The sequence below is a fragment of the Mustela erminea genome, chromosome X (genome assembly GCF_009829155.1).
Source record: "Mustela erminea isolate mMusErm1 chromosome X, mMusErm1.Pri, whole genome shotgun sequence".
Classification (NCBI taxonomy): Eukaryota; Metazoa; Chordata; class Mammalia; order Carnivora; family Mustelidae; genus Mustela; species Mustela erminea.
In genome coordinates, this window is record NC_045635.1 from 43,592,191 (window position 1) to 43,613,998 (window position 21,808).

A 21,808-nucleotide genomic window follows, 5' to 3' on the forward strand; every position below is an offset into this window, starting at 1 on the left:
CTATCCTAAAGCAGTAGAATAGACATTCTTTTCAAGTGCATATGGAATGCTCTCCAGATAGATCACATGTTAGGCCATGAAATAAGTCTCAAAAAAATCAAGATGACTGAAGTCATATCATGCATCTTTTCTTACACAATGCTGTGAAACTAGAAATCAACCGCTGGGCAAAATCAGGAAAGAAAACAAATACAAGGAGGTTAAATAGCATGCTACTAAACAATGAATAGGTCAAGGGGACATAAAAAAATAAAACAAAACAAAACATTGAGACAAGTGAAAATGAACACACAAAATCCTGAACCTTTGGGATATAGGAAAGGATATTTGAAGAGGGAAGTTTATAGCAATATGGGCCTACCTCAAAAAGCAAGAAAAATATCAAATCTCAAAAATATCAAAAACCTAACCTTACATCTAAGGAGATAGAAAAAAGAAAACAACCAAATCCAACAACAGTACGAGGAAGAAAATAATAAAAATGAGAGCAGAATAAGTGAAATAGAAATTAAACAACCAATAGAATAGATCAATAAAATCAGGAGCTGGTTCTTTGCAAAGACAAACTAAATTGATAAACCTTTAATCAGACTTACCAAAAGAGAGAGAGAGAGAGAAATAAACAAAATCAGAAGAGAAAGAAGAGAAATAACAACTGATGGTGCAGAAATACAAAGGATTATGAGAGAATATTATGAAAAATTATACATCAACAAATTGGACAACCTAGAATAAGTGGACAAATTCCTAGGGAAAAAAAAATCACCTTCCTTAACTGAACTAGGAAGAGATAAAAAATTTGAACAGACTGATTACCAGCAATGAAACTGAATCACCAATCAAGAAATCCCCAACAAACAGAAGTCCAGGACCAGCTGGCTTCATAGATGAATTCTACAGAACATTTACAGAAGAGTTCTCAACTATTCCAAAAAACATAAGAGGAGGGAAAGCTTCTACATTTATTCTATGAAGCCAGCATTAATCTGATAACAAAACTAGAAAAACACAATATAAAAAAGGGGAACTACAGGCCAATATCTCTAAGAACATAGCTGCAAAAATCTTCAACAAAATATTAACAAACTGAACCCAACAGTACATTAAAAAATCATTCACCATGATCAAGTAGGATTTATTCCTCAGAGGCAAGGGTGATTCAATATTTGCGATTAATCAGTGTGACACACCACATCAACAACAGAAAGGATAAAAATCATGTGATCATTTCAACAGATATAGAAAAAGCATCTAACAAAGTATACATCCATTCATGCTAAAAACCCTTAATAAAGTAGTTTTATAGGGAACATACCTCAACATGATAAAGGCCATATATGAAAAGCCCGCAGTCAGCCATAGTAAATGGTGAAAAAACAGAGCTTTCCCCCAAGATTAGGAACAAGACAAGGATGTCCACTCTCACCATTGTTATTCAGCATACTACTCGAAGTCCTAGCCACAGCAATCAGACAACAAAAAGAAATAAAAGGCATCCAAATCGCTAAGGAAGAAGTAAAACTTTTACTATCTGCAAATGAAATGATACTGTATATAGAGAACCCTAAAAAGACTCCACCAAAAAACTACTAGGGCAAAAAAAATGAATTCAGTAAAGCTGCAGAATGCAGAATCAATCTAAAGCAGTCTATGCACTAGTAAGGAAGTAGCAGAAAGAGAAATTAAGAAAACAATCCCATTTACAATTTCACCAAAAATAATGAACTTAAGTGAGGCAGTGTAAGATCTGTACTCTGAATGTTATAAAACACTGATGAATGAAATTAAAGATGACATAAATGGAAAGATATTCCGTGTTCATGGATTGGGAAAACAAATATTGTTAAAATGTCCATACTACCCAAAGCAATATACACATCCAATGAAATACCTATCAAATTACCAACAGCATTTTTCACAGAACTAGAACAATAATCATAAACTTTTTATGGAATGACAAAAGACCCTAAATAGCCAAAGCAATCCTGAGAAAGAACAAAACTGGAGATATTACAATCCCAGATTTCAAGATGTACTACAAAGCTGTAGTAATCAAAACAGTATGGTACTGGAACAAAAATCAACACATAGATCAATAGCACAGTAGACAGAGCCCAGAAATAAACCCACAAAGATACCTCAACATAATAAAGATCATTTATCAAAAAACCCACAGCTAACATCATTCTTACAGGGAAAAACTGGGAGCTTTTCCATGGTCAGGAACAAGACAAGGGTGTCCACTCTCACCACTGTTACTCAACATAGTACTGGAAATACAAGTCACAGCAGTCAGACAACACAAAGAAATAAAAGGCATCCAAATGGGCAAGGAGGGAGTCAAACATTCACTATTTGCAGTTGACATGATACTATATATAGAAAACCAGAATGACTCCACCAAAAAACTGGTAGTACTGCTGAGTCAATTCAATAAAGTTGTAGGATACAAAATCAATGTATAGAAATCTGATGCATTTCTATACACCAATAATGAAGTGACAGAGAAATTAAGGAATCAGTCCTGTTTACAATTGCACCCAAAATAATATAATACTTAGGAATAAATGAAACCACAGAAGTGAAAGACCTGTACTCTGAAAACTAAAACATTGATGAAAGAAACTGAAGATGACACAAAGAAATGGAAAGATAGTCCATGCTCATTCATTGAAAGAAAAAATATTGTCAAAATGTCTATACTACCCAAAGCAATCTACACATCAATGCAATCTCTGTCAAATTATCAACAGTATTTTTCACAGAACTGGAACAAACTCTCCTAAAATGTGTATGGAAACACAAGACCCAGAATAGCCAATGCAATCTTGAGAAAGGAAAGCAAAGCTAGAGGTACCATAATTCTGGACTTCAAGTTATATTACAAAGCTGTAGTAATCAAAACAGTATAATATCCAAGATCTATAAGGAACTCCTCAAACTCAATACACACACAAAACAGATAATAATGCCAAAAAATGGGCAGACGACATGAACAGACACTTCTCCAAAGAAGACATACAAATGGCTAACAGACACATGAAAAAATGTTCATCATCCTTAGCAATCAGGGAGTTCCAAATCAAAACCACATTGAGAAACCACCTTACACCAGTTAGAATGGCCAAAATTAACAAGATAGTAAACAACGTGTGTTGGAGAGGATGTGGAGAAAGGATAACCTGCTTACACTGTTGGTGGGAATGCAAGTTGGTGTAGCCACTTTGGAAAACAGTGTGGAGATTCCTTAAGAAATTAAAAAAAGAAAAAAAAAGAAATTAAAAATAGAGTTACTGTATGACTCTGCAATTGCACTACTGGGTATTTACCCCAAAGATACAGATGTAGTGAAAAGAAGGGCCATCTGTACCCAAATGTTCATAGCAGCAATGGCCACAGTTGCCAAACTGTGGGAAGAACCAAGATGCCCTTCAACGGACAAATGGATAAAAAAGATATGGTCCATATATACAATGAAATATTATGCCTCCATCAGAAAGGATAAATACCCAACTTTTGTATCAACATTGACGGGACTGCAGGAGATTATGCTGAGTGAAATAAGTCAAGCAGAGAGAGTCAATTATCATATGGTTTCACTTTCTTGTGGAGCATAGGGAGTAGCACAGAGGACATTGGGAGATGGAGAGGAGAAGTGAGTTGGGGGAAATCGGAGGGAGAGACAAACCACGAGAGACTGTGGACTCTGAGAAACAAACCGAGGGTTTTGGAAGGAGGGGGTTGGGTGAGTCTAGTGGTGGGTATTGTGGAGGGCATGTATTGTATGGAGCACTGGGTGTGTTGCATAATAATGAATTTTGGAACACTGAAAAATAAAATAAAATAAAAATAGAAAGAAACCAGTATGATAATGGCACAAAAATAGACATCCAGATCAGTGGAACAGAATAGAAAACCAGAAGTAAACCCATAATTATACGGTCAGTTAATCTTCAACAAAGCAGGAATGACTATCCAATGGGAAAAAATTGTCTCTTCAACAAATTGTGTTGGGAAAACTGGACATTAACAAACAAAAGAAAGAAACTGGACCGCTTTCTTATGCCATACACAAAAACAAATTGAAAATGGGTGAAAGACCTAAATGTGAGACATGAAACCATAAAGTCCTAGAAGAAAGCACAGACAGTAACTTGTCTGGCATCAGTTGTAGTAACTTTTTCTAGATAGGTCCCCTCAGAAAAGGGAAATAAAAGCAAAAATAAAATATTGGGACTACATCAAAATAGAAAGCTCTGCACAGTGAAGGAAATAATCAACAAAACTATAAGGCTACCTATGGAATGGGAGAAGATATTTGCAAATGACATGTCTGACAGAGGGTTAGTATCTAAGATATATAAAGAACTGATGGGGCACCTGGGTGGCTCAGTGGGTTAAAGCCTCTGCCTTCGGCTCAGGTCATGATCCCAGGGTCCTGGGATCAAGCCCTGCATTGGGCTCTCTGCTCAGCAGGGAGCCTGCTTCCTCCTCTCTCTCTGCCTGCTTCTCTGCCTACTTGTGATCTCTGTCTGTCAAATAAATAAAATCTTAAAAAAAAAAGAATTGACACAACTCAAGACCTAAAACACCAATAATCCAATTTAAAAATGGCCAGAAGACATGAACAGACACTTCTCCAAAGAAGACATCCAGATGGCCAACAGACACTTTAAAAGATGCTCAAATATCACTCATCATGAGGGAAATACAAGTCAAAACCACAACAAGCTATCATCTCACACCTCTCAGACTGGCTAAAATCAACAACACAGTAAACAACAAGTATTGGCGAGGATGTGAGGAAAGGGGAACCCTCTTACACTGTTACTGGGAATGCAAACTGGTGCAACCACTCTGGAAAACAGTATGGAGGTTCCTCAAAAAATTAAAATAGAATTTCCATAGGATCCAGTAATTCCACTACTGGTTATTTAACCAAAGAAAATGAAAATACTAATTTTAAAAGATACATGCACCCTTATGTTTATTGCAGCATTATTTACAACAGCTGAGTGTCCATCCATGGATAAGTGGATAAAGGATGTGTTATATACATACAATGGAATATTACTCATTCATAAAAAATAATGACATCTTGCCATTTACAACAATATGGATGGATCTATAGGGCACAATACTAAGCAAATAAGTCAGTCAGAGAAAGACAAATACCAAGTGATTACACTCTTATTTGGAATTTAAGAAACAAAACAAAAGAAGAAAGAAAAAATAAATCAAAAAACAGACTCCCAAGTGTAGAGAACAAACTGATGGTTACCAGAAGGGAGGTTGTTGGGGGATATATGAAATAGGTGTCAACAGGATTAAGAATACACTTATCATGATGAGCACTGAGTAATGTATAGAATAGTTGAATCACTATATAGTACACCTGAAACTAATATAATAGTGTATGTTAATTTTAATGGAATAACAATAATAAATTAAAAAATAAAAGATCAAAAGGAGGCCCTGGCTCCACAAAGCATGGAAGATAAAAGGAATGGAAACTTACTTTCAAAATCACAGATTCTATAGCTGTATTGTTCTGTTTTATCTGACTCCAAGCCTTTACAATATCCACCACAAAATCTTCCACTGCTGAACACAGGAATCTGCAAAGATAAGACATATGGGACAATGTGATATGGATCATGATGTCCAGAGCCCTTCTGTCTTATAAAGTCCATCTTCCACCTTCTCTTTCCCTGTCTCTCTTTCCTGATCTGTAATCTCTCCCTTTCCTTCCTCTCCCCTCTCCCTTTGTTTTTCTATTTTTTCATGTATATATGGTCAAATACATGAATACCTAAGAGAGTTTAATTAGATTTTCTTAGCCCTAAATTCAGAATTTCCAGAAAAGAAAATTCAGTTGATCCACCTTGGGTCAGGTTCTTACCTGGGTCAAATCGGCTATGGTTCAAGGGCCCATATAATTTAGTACAAACATAATGACTTTGGGAGGACTGTCCCTGGGGGGAGTATTTATCAAAGGAGAATATGGCAGACTCATCAGGAACCATCCAAAGTGTCCCAGGAGAAATGAATGACCCACATATTTGGAAGGGCAGAATGTGTTGTTTGGGATACGAGAAAGCAGCTGTCATCAATTCTATAGAGACCTTTCCCAGTGTCAGATGGAAAGCAAGGGGTTCCTACTGCAGGGAGTTATGTTATGCCCTTGAATAGTGTGGAATGTTGTTTCTCTTTGTTTCTCTGGCTTGTAATTCTGTCTTTTTGGACTGGCAGGAGCCCTTACCTCAATCTCATCTATTTTTTCATTCAGGTGGTTGGAGTTGGGAGAAATTTGATAACTTTCCTTGGCCTCAGTACCCCAACCTATCAAAATGAGCTCCTTCTCTGACTGAGGAACAGCCCATGAAGGCAATAAAAACACCCCAGTTTGAAAGCCAAAGGAAGACTGACCTTGTTGCGATGATCATCTCTGTGGGGTACTTGGCCTTCAGGATTTTGTTCAACTCAGTGGTTGCGGATTCTAGATGTTGGATGGCAGCAGCCTAGGGAGAAATGAGTGTTCAGCTCTTGAATCTCAGGACTGAGACATAGTCGGCTGCCCAGCTTTATCTCCTAATTATTTCTTACTCTTTACCAACAACTCAACTGCCTCACTGAAAATAATCACAATCAAATAATTCTTTGTGAAGGACCCCATAGATAATCTTAGATCTGTGGTCATTCTAAAAATAAGAGATGTATATTGTTTGCTGTCACTTCAATAATTCTCAAAAACTCATGGAGGTAAATTTTTGTTCCATATTTCAAATGAACAAACAAGCTCATATTGCATAGCTAGTAAATAATAGATCTGGGATTTGAACCCACATCTTTCCAATGCCAAAGTGTTACCTCTTATTATAATAATATTAATAATAACAATAACATTCACTTATATAGTACTTACAATGTACCAGTCTCTGTTCTAAGCTATATATAAATATTTTCTTATGTAATCCTTGTAATAACCCCATTTCACAGAACAGCAAACTGAGGCACAGCAAAGGGGTACGCTGATAAGTGGCATAGCCAGGATTTGATTCCAGGTAGTCTGGCTCTTGAGTCGGTGTTCTTCCCCCCCCCCGCCCCCCAGGCTTCATGCCCAGTGTGGAATTTGAACTCATGGACCTGAGATTGAGAGTCACATTCTCTACCAACTGAACTAGCCAGGAGCCCCGAGTCTGTATTCTTAACTACAGCTGCTACTCTTCCCTCTCCCATCATCTCTTTCATTCAAATATCTACCAAGTCCTGGTGATTCTATTACTCCTATATGTCTTAAACATGCCCACTTCTTATCCCTGTTACCACTTCACCAGTTCAAATCACCATAATCTTTTGCCTAGATAATTGCAGCATCTCCTCTCTTTTCTCCTTGCCTCTAGTCTTTATTCCTTCAATTGTTTTTCCATGTACCATGCAATTCTACTTCAAACCCTTCTAGTAGATAGCAGATTACTATCTATTAGATAACAGAAAGGATATATGGACACATATGTGATAAAGCAAGTATAGTGAAATTTAATGGTAGACTCTAGCATTTTATATATGTAGGTTTGAATACTTATTCATACTATATATCTCAAACTTTAATATAATACCTAATAATATATACTATGATATACATATAGCAGATGGCCAATAAAATGTCACTTATAGGGGCACCTGGGTGGCTCAGTTGTTAAACATCTGCTTTTGGCTTAGGTCATGATCCCAGGGTTCTGGAATCAGGCCCCGCACCCGGCGCCCTGCTAGGTGGGAAGACTGCTTCTCCCTCTCCCACTACTCCTGCTTGTTTTCCCTCTCTTGCCGTGTCTCTCACTGTCAAATAAACAAATAAAATCTTAAAAATGTAATTTAGATTGAAATAAGTTTTTTTATGTCTTTGAGAGTTACATCCTGTAGGCTAGAGTCCTAACTAATTCTACTATTGAGTTCAAGAAGCTGGTATGTTTGAAAATTCTCCTAATAATATAAGGAAAAAATTCTATAATTCTCTTTAGGGCAAAAGCCCAAACTTCCTACCATGGGTTACTGGGTTCTTCCTGGCCTGGGCCCTGATTTCTTTTCCAGCCTCATCTTTAGTCATTCTCTCTGCATTTCTCCTCCCTGACCCCAATGCTTTAGCCATTAATAAATGTATGTGAATATTCCATTCTGTTCTGTGAATATTCTATGCTCTGTCTTGCCTTTGGAACAACATACACTATTCAATCTGTCTGGAATAGGCCTCCTCTTTCTTAATATCCTGATTAACTCCCTCTGTTCCTTCAATCTTTTCTGAAATGGTGTTTCTGAGAATCTTTCCTTGATTTCCCTCAGATTGGGCTTGGTACACCTGCTGGGTGTTCACACCACTTTCTACTTACTTATATACTAACACTCATACTACTTTAGTAAAACTATTGTTTCTATTACTATGAACTCCATGACAGCATGAACTGTGTCATTCTTTTTTACCTACTAGTACATAAGAACAGCTCCTAGAACAGTATCTCACACATAGTAGGTAATCCAGAAGTATTTTCATATATAATTTGAATGAATAAGTAAATGGCTGAATGAATTATATCCCCAGTGTCTAACACCGTTCCTAGTAAAAGCTGCTTATTGACATGTCTCTGGTCTTCAATGATCTTATGCTCATTGAGCCCATGGACAATACAAAAGCTTCTCTCTGGGTTTTGCCTTTTATTTCACTATGTAATAAAGCTGTTGGCTTGAATTACAGCTGGGCAGTAGTTACCTCAAATCGGGGTACATCCATTTCAACCTGTCCTCTTAGCAATGGGGTTTGTCTGGGAGTCTCACGGATCATCACACTCCATCTGAAATGAAGGTCAAGGACAGACAGATATTTAGGGCTCTGTTTTGTAACAGGCTGTCATCAATGCTTCACATAGCAAGAGAAAGGTCAAAATGTTTATGTAGTGAAGGAAGATGAGTTGTAGAGATGCCCACACTATCTCAGTTCATCTGATCTCAAATATACTACAAGTGGGGCCTCTGCCTCAGTACTTCTTAAAACCAGTGTGGTGGAAAGAATTTCATCATAGGGTCAGAGGACAGTGCTTCTCAACCAGAGAGGTAACTATCAAGATCACTTCAGGTGCTTTTGTAACATAAATATTCCAGGGCCCAAGACATACTGAGTAAGAGTCTTTGTGGTGGCTTCAGCTTGGTACCTTGAAAAAACTTCCCAGAATATCCTAATGGGCAGCCATAAATTAAATACTATGACCCAGCATTGACCCTATCTCTTTTCAGGAGATAGGATGGCAATACTCATTCTTCTCTAAAGCAGAGACAATCTAAGCCAATTATTTCTGAACCCTAAGTTTTTTGAGTTTCTTTGAAAAACGTATGAAGCTATAGAATGGTTTCTATACTATTCTGGAATAGAATAGAAAGATAGAAACATTCCCAAGGGGGAAAAAATATGCTTACATAGATAATTAGCTATGCAATTTGAAGGAGGTTTACAGAACTCTTAAAATTTACCTGTGGGGCTCCTGATTTAGGATCTTTTAAGTTTGAACAGGGGCTTTAGTGATGTCTAAAAGAAACATGGTAGATCCTGACTTCCTAATAGACAAGGCCACCCAAAACTGCCCTGCACTGAAGCCAGAAAGGAATGAGGCTCTGTGAGGGAGGTTAGAATATTCATGATTGAGATGATGTAAATGAGAGTAATTGATATGGGACTGGAACAGGCACAATGACATGATCATTCAGCCACTCACCTGTCTAGAATCCTCACACTAGCCTGCTCCACTCTGTTGAGTATGGTAATAGGTGACTTGTTTTTGTTCCAGAATGCACCCCAGCCTAGGACACGGGCCAGATCATTTCCAGTTCCAAGTGGGATGACTGCCAACTGACACTGCAAGAACAAAACAAGGAACCATTTTCAGTCAATTCTACCAAGATCCACCCATAAAAGAACCCAGAAGGTGCTCCTTGGGAAAGATAGTGGTCTAAAAACCAGTGGCAATAAGAGACTTCTGATTTTAGGAAGTGTAATAGGAAGATATTGATGCTAAGTGAACATTTTCCTGAAAAGTTTGTCACCACTTTTGGCAATGCAGAACGTACTCAGTGCAGGGAAAAGTTAGAATATGCCAATATTTATAGCCATGCTTATGAAAGAGAAATATAGCCACAAATTTCCATCAAGCCTTGGCCAAGACGATAACGTGCCTCGGGAGACAAAGCTACTAAAGTCAGAAGAACAGGGAGCTATCTAGGGAGAGGGAGGAAAGTGAGAGGAAAGTTTCTGCTACTTTTGAGACTCAGGAAGGAAACTGGTGGCCTCAAGATGGGTAGGAAATTGGAGTCTGAATGGCCTGAAGCCACTTCTTTTTTGCTTGCTCTCCTTTCCTTCAAATATTTACTTTGGGGCTTGGGGCATACAGCACTGCTCATTCTTTCTGCTAACTCCCTCATTTCTCTTTCCCACAGAAAATGGTTTAGGTGGGAAAGCTTAGAGTGAGAATCTCCCTGTCAGGTTGACTATGAAACCAGTGGAAAACATGTGCTGTATAGATAAGGAGAGTGAAGACTAAGGACATTTTGGGATGAGCAGGTCCATACCCACAGTCTCTCTAGCAATGATTGAACTGAGTCAGCAAGAACTCACCTTTTCATGTAATTCAAAGGCATCAATCAGAGATAAGACCCAGCTCACGCTGCCATCTCCACCACAAACCACAATGCGAAAGCGAGAAAAATTCTTGAACATGCATAGCCTGAAAGAAAGAGGGGAACAGGAGTCATTTCATGAACTACTAGGTGTTACAACTCTTTTCTATACTGTGCTGGGAGCTAAGGACTACTGCTTCTGCATCCTGCTAACAGGCTATCCACCTTCTTTTACTTAGCTCCTATCTCTCTGTGTGCCTAACATTACAGGCAATGCTCCCATAGGCAATCCTGGAGCTGAGGCCTTGCTTCAGCCCACCCTCTTCTATGCCTACCCTTGCTCTAGAAGCTACTCGTAACCTAGCTAAACCCACTTGCTGAGGCCCAAGAAGCCTTGTACAGTGGCCAGTGGCTTCACAGAAACCAGAGCTGAACCAGCCAGATGGTCCATAAGTAAAACAGGTCTATAGTGGAGATATATCTGCTTGGTCGCAGGAAAGAATGAGGGACAGGAAAGGTGAACAGCAATACCCATATGCCTCTTCCCCTGAGGCCAGGAGACAGAGTTAGACTTCTTCCAACCAGGAAAGGTGGAATGAATCTGAGAGCAGAACATGAGCTTGAAGGGATTTCTGGGAGAGGGCTAAAAATCCTCCAAGTAGCCAACCCCAAATGCTCTGAACTTATGTGTCTGCATCCTGACTTGATTGTGCCCAGGTACTAGAACTGATTCCAGAAACCCTTACTCTAAAATGTATAGTTCAAAGAGTCCCTTCTATATACTCAACTGTATCCTTTAGCCCATGCTTACCCGGCTTCAGGTCCACCCTTTGACAGGTCAAAAACTTGAGACGGGTTAAGGTACTGTTTGAATTTTCGGAGGAAGACGATCCCTTGGTGATCGCCGCTTTTGGAGTTGATGAAGATGAGAAGGGGACATGAACAGGCTGATGACCAATTGAGGTTCCAGAAGTCTGAAGACACTACTAATTGGCCTGATACATGCACACAACAAAAAGAAAAGGAGAAGAAAGAAAAGGGCCATTGAGATGGAAGTAAGAGATGACTTGACATCACATTTTGCAAAGACTTTTTAAAAACAGCTTTATTGAGGTATAATCGATAAACAAAGAATGGCACATGTTTAATATATACAATTTAATGGGTTTAGATATATACAAACACCCATGATACAATCACCACAAGCAAGGCAAAAAAGACATATCCAAAAACTCTCAGAGTTTCCTTATGCTCTAGTCTGCTGAGACTGAGAAGCAGAGGAGAATTCAGAGCACAACCCAAAGGGGCTCTCATTTAATGTCTGCCCAAGCTGTTGCCAGGCAAACAACATTTGCTGAGCAATTACTACATGCCAATCATCATGCTAGATACTTCTAGGGGTATAGCTCCTGTCTCCAGCTGGGGAAACAGACTTATACACAGTAGTATGTTGGAACACAAAGATTAAGGAAATTGGTGCCACAATGAGGGATTAATAAAACACCATGGGGAACTGAAGAAGGAGAGGATTGAAAGCGGGAGAGGAGGATCAGAATACCAATTAGTTCTCTCTTTGCCTGGGATAGTTCAGTTCTCACAGTGAGAGGATATCAGGTAAGGAGAGAGGAGGGGGGGGAAGGCTGTCTTTTAGACAGCAGTTAATGACAGAGAACATATCAGTGTGGGAGGAAGAAGGGAAATTTAATCACCCCTCCAAGGCTCTGGCAGGGCAATCCCAGTTATCACACCAACTTTCAGGGGAAAAGAGACTATAGGGAAATTGTCTGAACAAGAGAGAGTCTTTTAATAATTCCTAACTCTGAAGTTCCCTATAGGGAAGTGAAGTTATAGCAGCCTAAATTGTCAGTGCCTGCCAGCTCATGCTGAGCCTTTGAGCCTGTTGGCAGGGAGACAGGCAGTGAGCAATGGCCCCCTAGGAGATGAGACAAATCGTGAGCCCCTAAACTCTGAGCTTTGGCTTGCCAGGGATACCCCAGCAAAAATAAATGCAAAGGGCAAAAGTTATATGGCTCACTCCTGAATTGTGTAGGATATCCCATTTGTTGTAATTGGGGTGAAAGTGAGCCTGGAGGAATACTGCAGTCATGAGCAGATTTCATGGCTGTTTTGCCTGGAAAAACTTAAAGCAGTCTTCCTCTATGGGCCAATTCCTACTCACTGGCCAGTAGAACTTGAAGGCATCCTTAGCCAGTTAGCCAGTCAGGCACCAAATTTTCAGGGCTTGTTAGTAGTCACAGCTACAAGGGGAGTCTGCCATGTTCCTTCAGTAGCATATCTTGGAAGTAGTTACTCTCCCTGAACACATTACCTGAAGGTAGTACCCTTTTCAATATTTGTTTTACAAAAGGTAGTATGTTGATGCAATGTTAGTTAAGACATTAATTCATTCATTCAACAAACATGTATTGAGGGCATTCTCTGTGCTTGTCCTTCTTATGTTCTGAGAATACAGTGGTGGGCAAGATAGAAATAGTTTCTGCTCTTGTGGAACTTATATTCTAATGGTGGAAAGCACAACAAAACAAAGTAATATAGAAAAGAACATGATATGAAGAAAAAGAAGTAAGGGAAACAGGATAGAGACTAAAGGGGTTGTTATTTTAGATGGGATGGCCAGGGACAGCTTCTCTAGGGAGGTGACATTTGAGATGAGACTTGAATGAAGTAAAAAAGTGAGCAATGCATATATGGGGGGGAGAGTTTTGGGAGCAGAAGAAAGAATAAGTGGTAGGACCCAGAGAAGGGAGAATGTCTGGGGTATCTGAGGGCCACTGAACAGAATGGCATGACTATTGTGGAGTGAGTGAGGGGAAGACTGGCAGAAATGAGGTCAGAGAGATGACAGAACCACACAAAATGACAATGAGATGTGAGGAAGCAGTTAAAAAATCAGGGTGAGACTGTTTAGTATAGTACAAAACATTAGGGGTCAGGCCATAAGATATATGAAGAAAATCATCAAAAAAGGCCATACCTTTTAATTTTTATTTTACTTATTTTTTTCTTTTCTTTTTTTAAAAAAGATTTTGTTTATTTATTGGACATGGAGAGAGACACGGTGAGAGAGGGAACACAAGCAGGGGGTGTGGGAAAGGGAGAAGCAGGCTTCCCACTGAACAGGGAGCCCAGTGCGGGCCTTGATCCCAGGATCCCGGGATCATGACCTGAGCCAAAAGCAGATGCTTAATGACTGAACCACCCAGGCGCCCCTTATTTTTTTCTTAAGGAGAGAGGGCATGTGCACACACATGGGTGGGGTAGTGTGTATGAGGAAAGAACAGAGGGAGAGGGAGAGAGAGAATCTTAAGTAGTCTCCGTGCCCAGGATGGAGACTTACTTCACAACATGGAGATCATGACCAGAGCCAAAATCAAGATTTAGACACTTAACCAACTGAGCCACCTTACGTGCTCCTAAAAAAAGTAGTAACGTTTTATGTGCTTGCTCCTCATCCAACCAGCAATGCAGGGATCAACTCATGGCCTGGCCTCAAGCTTACCTCTTCTTTGTTTGAGAAGCTGATTCTGCTCTGAGCTTCCTTTCCTTATTCAGCAACCTTCTGCTAACAACCTCCAGGGGATCATGTGACTTTGGGTATGTACTCCAGTGAAAAGATTTATGGAAACAGGTTGCTGCCAACATCTAGAGGAACTGTGAGCTATGCTTAGAAGCAAGGACTCCCCCTGCCAGAGGTCCTGGAATAGACCTATCTATGCCCAGTGATTTTTAACAGATGGGTTAGTCCCTTTCTAGAGGGGAGGCAGCAGTGGCACTGAGACCAACTACTGTGAGCTGTTTGGACCTCTGTTTCCTTATCTGCATAGTGGGCCGTTTGAAAAACTAACTTGTTTCCCAGTGTTGAGATGAAAATGAGATAGGTGCTACATTGATAAGAAAAAGAAATATAAATTGTTTCTTAAAGGTGAAAAGATGACCAAACTCATTCATAAATGAGAAATATACTGATTAAAACCAGGCCATAGTACCATTTTTTTCTTACCCAGAAAACCGGCCAAAAAAAAAAAAAATAGATGATACACTTGATGGAGGAAGACAGAAAATATGAACTCTTACTGAGGGTGGATGTGCAAAGTGACACAAGCCCTATGGGGGGCAATCTGATAGCATCTATGAAAATTATAAATGCTTATGCATTATGACCCAGTAATTACACTTCTGGGAATTTTTCCTATAGATTTATATGTAAAATGACCTGCATGAGATTGTTCATTGCAACATTGTTGTAATAGCAAGAGACCAAAAACTTTGAAATTAGAGGACTGCTCAAATAAATTATGGTATATATTCATATAATAGAGTATCTTGTAGCTGTAAAAAGGAATGAGGAAGCAATCTTCTGTTGATCAAAAAGATCTCCAAAATATGTTGTGAAGGAAAAAGAGAAGCAAGGTTCAGAGGAATGTGTATAGTATTAAAAAGGGAAGGGATAAAAATATATGTTTATATTTAGTAGTATATACAGGAAGAAATACTAGAAGCTATTCAATAAACTAATGGCAGCAATCAACTTTTTGTGAGTGGGGATTGGATGGGGCTATGGGAGACTGAGAAGATTGAGAGAAAGGATAGTAAGTTTTTACTAAACATGTGCATATGTGTTTCTATTTTAAAAAGTTTGAACCATGTGACTATATTAACTAATCAAGAATTAAATTAAGAAATAAGAAAAATAATTATGTTAATATTATATATAAATTACATAGCCATGAAGTTGTAGCTGAAATCATTTGTAGATCCATTTGGCAGCTTGGAGCATGGGCTGTCTTCTGCAGTGTACTTCTACAACAGAATGCAGCTGTGTGCCACAGCTGGTTGCCCTCCAGATTTATTCACTAACCTACAGCAAACATCTTAACTTCTCTGGGTGTTCATTTCTACATATGTATAATAGCATCATGTTGCAATGATTAATAAAATGATCCAGGATGGGGGTGGAAAACTGAGATAAAAAGAAAATTCTGTAATTAAGCCAACTTAAACTTCAGTGTCAAACCTAATTTGGTCACAGATGGGAAGACAAGAGGAAGAAGTGCTGCAGAAAGCTATCCCTAGGAGAAGACAGGGACAGCAACATCTAGCATTTCCCCAGAGCATCTGAATTCGAGGAAGGCCAAGTTTGTCAAGGGAATCTTGTGAAGAAGGTGACAAAATTGTGTGGCATCGTGGGCTGGAATGTAGCAATATTAGGCAGATTCATAACCAAGTAAGTGTGCCCACAAAGTTGCTTTTGAATAGGCTGATGTTAATTGTAGGGGGGTGTCCTCTACTGTTTTAATAAACAATTCAAATGAAAACATAGAAGACTTCTCAACTCTGAAGTACTCAAAGCTGGAGGGAAAGTTATTGGATGACAGAAAAAGGATTGAATGGGGTTCCTGGGTGGCTCAGTCATTAAGCGTCTGCCTTCAGCCCAGGTGATGATCCCAGTGTCCTCAGATCGAGCCCCACATCAGGCTATCTGTTTGGCGGGAAGCCTGCTTCTCCCTCCCCACTCCCTCTGCTTGTGTTCTCTCGCTGTGTCTCTCTCTCTGTCAAATAAATAAATAAAATATTTTAAAAAATAGAATAAAGATTGTAAAATAACCTCAAAGGGTGGATAGGTCAAAGTCAACAAGATGAAAATGGGATAAATGTGAAGCCAGAATTTTTAGTACCAAGGACATAAATCATACTGGAATAGGACAACACAAACTTGGTTTGGCAGCATCAAGTGTGAAAAGGGCTTAGAAGATTTAAGTTGACTTTAAACTCCAGATGGCTCAACAGCCTGAAAGAGCTTTTCTTTCTTTTTTTTTTTTTTAAGATTTTATTTATTTATTTGGCAGACAGAGATCACAAGTAGGCAGAGAGGCAGGCAGAGAGAGAGGAGGAAGCAGGCTCCCTGCCGAGCAGATAGCCCGATGCGGGGCTCGATGCGGGGCTCGATCCCAGGACCCTGGGATCATGACCTGAGCTGAAAGCAGAGGTTTTAACCGACTGAGCCACCCAGGCCTTCCCTGAAAGAGCTTTTCAAGAAAAATCTCATGCTTCTTTGAGCTGCATTAATACAAGCACAGTGCCGCAAAACAGGGGGTCTATAGTTTCTCTCAAATTTGTTCAGTTCATACCACAGAAGGATGTTAAATTAGCATAAGGATGGCTTACCAATCTTCTTCCTGTATTTTAAAACTATCTTTAACAAATGTTAGTTCATCTAACCCTCACAATGCACCTGAGTACAACTGTTATTGAAAGAAAGTCTCTCAAGAGTGAGATTCAATTGGATCAAGAATGTAGATGACTTGAAAGAAAGGCTCGAAACTAACTCATAGGGCATTAGATGAGATACTACACAAAAAGAATAGCTTAGCTCAGGTACTTCTAGGCGATATTATGTCATTGGTGGAAAGCAAAAGAAAGTAGCAATGCCATTAGTTGATGATCTATAACAAGAATAAGAAGTGATGCATGAAGCACTGGGTGTAATACACAATAAATTGTGGAATACTACATCAAAAACTAATGATGTACTGTATGGTGACTAACACAATGTAAAAAATAAAGTTAGAAATAAAGAAAAGAAAAAATTCTTGTTAAAAAACAAAATAAAACAAAAGAATAAGAAGAGATATAGGATAAAAAAAAAAAAAAACCAAAAAACCGAACTTCCATAAGGACAAGAAGCACAAAGACTTTTGGGCTAATTATAAAGAAGAGTTTGCAGCTCTTATACCTATTTGGGGTGATTGGTGGGATGCTGAGGTGGGCATACTTCATTCTGCTTAGACATCTTCCCTAGGTTCCCCACTGGTGTGAGCAAAGTCTCAGATTTCAGGACTAGATTGACTTTCATGGCAGCTTGAGTTTGCTTGGGTGACTAATTTGCTACTTTTTCTCTTCTATCAATCCCATTTCCCCCCAGTCTCTTCTTTTTTCTATCCAGCCAAACATCTCTTATTTACCAAGTCATCCACTTCAACACCTCTCTAGTTAACTGTCTGGTAGATGACTTATGTGGGTAAATATTTGAGTAGATCTGAGAATAATATATGCATGCACCTCTGAGTGAAGTTAGCTTTGTGTCTATGCATGTCATTATGGGAACATATGAACATGCTTGCTTGAAGAAAACTGTGTGAATGGCTCATTCTTTGTACCAATGTCTATCTGGATGTATCTGTATTAGGGTTGGAAAATGAACTGGAAGAGACTAGAGTGTCTCTCAGTGTGTATATATGTGGGTGCACACATGTGCACATGTACTATGTCTAGTTATAAAACTCCATTGTAATAACTACAGAATCCTTGCCCCCTTCAGTTCTCTGACTGAAGAAACAACAAACTCTTCTTTCTTTTCTTTGCTGTCAGCCAATGCTAGCTCTTCCTTGATGACAAAGTGGGCAGCAAGCATCAATATGGGGAAAATTTTTAAGTCAATGAAATGCTGGTTCACTAATCACATCCAGACAAGTGGACATCCCACATGTCAGAGATGGGTAAATTAGTATATTAGTGAAATATAAGTGAAAACACTCCAGGCAGGGTTTGAACTTTAGCTCTAGTAAGTGAAATTGACCACATGTAGAGTGAAGCTAACTACACAAACCGAAATTAATGGGCAGTGTATCTCTCTGTTGGCTTTGTGAAACAGTAGTGTCAGTTGGTAAATATATTAGACTTCTAAATTCTTTAGTGTTCGTAAAATAGGTCAGCTCTTTTTAGCTGTGATATGTGATTTTGATCTTCCCAGTACCCATTACTTAATAATGAGTAATATGAAAAGCAAATGAACAATTAAATGGCAAAAAGGAGAGTCCCTTTAAGGAAAAAGTGGGGAAGGGGAGGTATATTCAAAAAGGTATTGTCAGTGATGGCTAGAGTGAAATATCCTTGTGGGGGTCTACAGTTTTCATTAGGCTAGAAGACTAGTGATTTAATTTGTTGTCCTTTGGGGCTATGTTTCTTGATATTCAAGCCCTTTACATATTATCAGGTATCCTCCCAATACATAGTTATCATTCCCAATTAGATGTGGAAAGGGAAGCTCAGAGTATGTAAGTGACTTACTCAAGGTCACCTAGCTAGTAAGTGACTAAAACTCATGGTTGCCTGGCCTTTGTTTTTTTCCTTTACATCATGTTGTTTCTAAGTCTCATCGTTATTTAATAATAAAGACAAACACAAACTGGACAAAACATCCCTCTGCTTTGCCCCTGTTTTATCTGTTCTAACATCTCTAGACCTTCTGAGAGAAGACTCTATAGAAAGCTTACTCTTGCTGCATTTATTTCATTTCTGCCTCCTTTCTATGCAGCATCTTGCAATTAGTTGACTGTCCTAATATTTTCTGATCTCCAAGTGTCTCCAAGTGTAACTCCTTTGGTGCTTACCATATGCTACCTTAATCTATATATTGTCATACTATATCAATATCCTGGGTCAACAATAGCCATAAGCTCTGGAAATGTTCTTATATTGGATCTCTTTGTAGCTTTTCAGCACCTTAGGAAAGAATTCTCAATAAATCACTTGTGTTTAGGAATTGACAAAGCATCAACAGAGCATGCTGGGGCAATAATCATGCTAGTTTCAGATTTGGAGTCAACCTTGGTGTTAGTTTCCATTCTAAAAATAATATGACCTGGGCCTTTATGTAGTTCTTCCTTGCCCACCTGGATGCAAGCAAACTTATTTTATGGATTATCTAGTGTCTGAAAATCATGAAAAACTGAAATCAAGTCTGATAATTCAGGAATAATTGAGACAAAGCCTACAGAGAACATGCCCACATACATATATGCCATAAACATCAACAGTCATTATCCCAAAGGTCTAAAAAGAAACATGAGCTGTCTCTACATATATACACATTCCTACTTCTCCATTTACTGGTTGAAAATAATAATTTAATTAAAATTAATTTAAAAATTTCCCCAGTCTTATCACCTTTCCTCCTTCCCCAGTGAAATACATTCTGAGGTTAAAATTTGGGTACTCACCATCTCCTTTAGGGTCGCTGAGGGCAGTGGGAGGAATGACTGATGTTCGATGACTTCCAAACCAGCATTCCTTGGAAAACCGTCCCCGGCAGTCATCATGCACCTGAAACGACAAGAGAAGAACAGAGAAAAAAAGGGAGGGGAGAGAAAAGGGTACAATTGATTAGTCTTGAGTTCCAGTTCCAAGATTTGAGTCCCCAGTGTTAACATCTCCCTTTCTGAGATTTGGTGCCATACACATTTCCCTGACTCAAACTGGACACACCCTTCCCAACTTCAGCATGCACTAGCCTGAAGGTGGGCTCTGAACTCTGTTCCTTTCAAAGGTAGCTTTCAGAAGATACCCATCATAGGCATTAAGAAGATAGTAGCCATAGGGCACAATCTTAGTGGCCTACAGAATAGGAACTTACTTGCATTTTAAGAATACTAATCCTGTTGATATGCTATTACACTTCAATCCTTACAACAACTCTGTATGGTAGGGAACACATTATTAGGTTCATTTTAGAAATGAGGATACAGAAGGTTGGAGAGGTAAAGAATCTTGCTCAAGGTCAAACAGCTGGGAAGTGGCAGAACTGCGATTCTGCTGCCTTTCCCACAAGTGGTCATATTTCCCAAATTTCTGATATTTTTAGGTACCATTTCCTAGACAATTTCACAGTTCTTAGAGGACATGAACCTGGCTTGATTGCACAAAAGCGATTAAAAGAGAGCCAGAAGACAACCAGAGTTGTCTCTCTCTCTCTCTTTTTTTTAATTGAGACATAATTGACATATAACATTTTATCAGTTCCAGGTGTACAACATAATGATTTGATATTTATATATATTACAAAATGATCACCACAGTAAGTGTAGTTAATATCTGTCACCATACATAATTACAGTTTTTTCTTCTGATGGGAAATTTTAAGGTCTATACTCTTAGCAACTTAGAAATAGGCAAAACAGCATATTAACTATAGTCACTATGGTGTTCATGATATCCTGATGACTTATTTATTTTATAACTGGAATTTTGTATCTTTTGACCACCTTCACCTATTTTGCCCATTTCCCCCCTCTGCATATGCATGAGCTCATTTTTTAAAAAGTTCATATATATGTGAGACCATATAGTATTTCTCATTCTCTGTCTGACTCATATTATGTAGCATAATGCCCTAAGGTCCATCCATGTTGTTGTAAATGGCAAGATTCCCTTCATTTTTAGGGCTGAAAAATATTCCATTGCATATACATCTACCACATTTTCTTCATTCATACAGCACTTATGTTGTGTCCATATCTTGCCACTTAATGTTGTTTTCATATCTTGACTATTGTAAATGGTTGTTTCAGTGAACATGAAGGTGCCTATACGATTTTGAACTAGTGTTTCCATTTTTCTCAGATAAATACACAGAAATTGAATTGCTAGGTCAAATAGTAGTTCTATTTTTAATTTTTAAAGGAAAGTCTGCACTGTTTTCAATAGTAGTTGCACCAATTTACATTCCTACTGACAGTGCATGAGGTTTCCCTTTTCTTCATATCCTCATCAACATTTATTTCTTCTCTTTTTGATAATAGCTATTCTAAAAGGTGTGAAGTGATATCTTATTGTGGTTTTGATTTTCATTTCCCTGATGATCATAGATGTTCAGTACTTTTCATATACCTGTTTACCATCTGTATGTCTTCCTTAGAAAAATGTCTATTCAGATTCTTTGCCCATTTTCTTTTTTTTTATTTTTTAATTTTTTATAAACATATATTTTTATCCCCAGGGGTACAGGTCTGTGAATCGCCCGGTTTACACACTTCACAGCACTCACCAAAGCACATACCCTCCCCAATGTCCATAACCCCTCCCCCTTCTCCCAACCCTCCTCCCCCCAGCAACCCTCAGTTTGTTTTGTGAGATTAAGAGTCACTTATGGTTTGTCTCCCTCCCAATCCCCTCTTGTTTCATTTATTCTTCTCCTACCCCCTTAAGCCCCCATGTTGCATCACCACTTCCTCATATCAGGGAGATCATATGATAGTTGTCTTTCTCCGCTTGACTTATTTCGCTAAGCATGATATGCTCTAGTTCCATCCACGTTGTCACAAATGGCAAGATTTCATTTCTTTTGATGGCT

General features: G+C 38.7%; 1 protein-coding gene across 1 annotated transcript in view; it reads right to left on the reverse strand.

Moving 5' to 3' along the window:
* Positions 1-21,808, reverse strand: part of DGKK (diacylglycerol kinase kappa) — a 182,360-nt gene that overhangs the window by 41,223 nt on the left and 119,329 nt on the right. The window contains exons 8-14 of the mRNA XM_032331531.1: positions 19,680-19,782; positions 11,471-11,654; positions 10,658-10,766; positions 9,762-9,901; positions 8,765-8,846; positions 6,430-6,521; positions 5,519-5,618 (exon numbers count right to left, since the gene is read on the reverse strand). Of these exons, the coding sequence (XP_032187422.1) occupies positions 5,519-5,618; positions 6,430-6,521; positions 8,765-8,846; positions 9,762-9,901; positions 10,658-10,766; positions 11,471-11,654; positions 19,680-19,782 (810 nt within the window). The remainder of the gene's footprint in view (positions 1-5,518; positions 5,619-6,429; positions 6,522-8,764; positions 8,847-9,761; positions 9,902-10,657; positions 10,767-11,470; positions 11,655-19,679; positions 19,783-21,808) is intronic.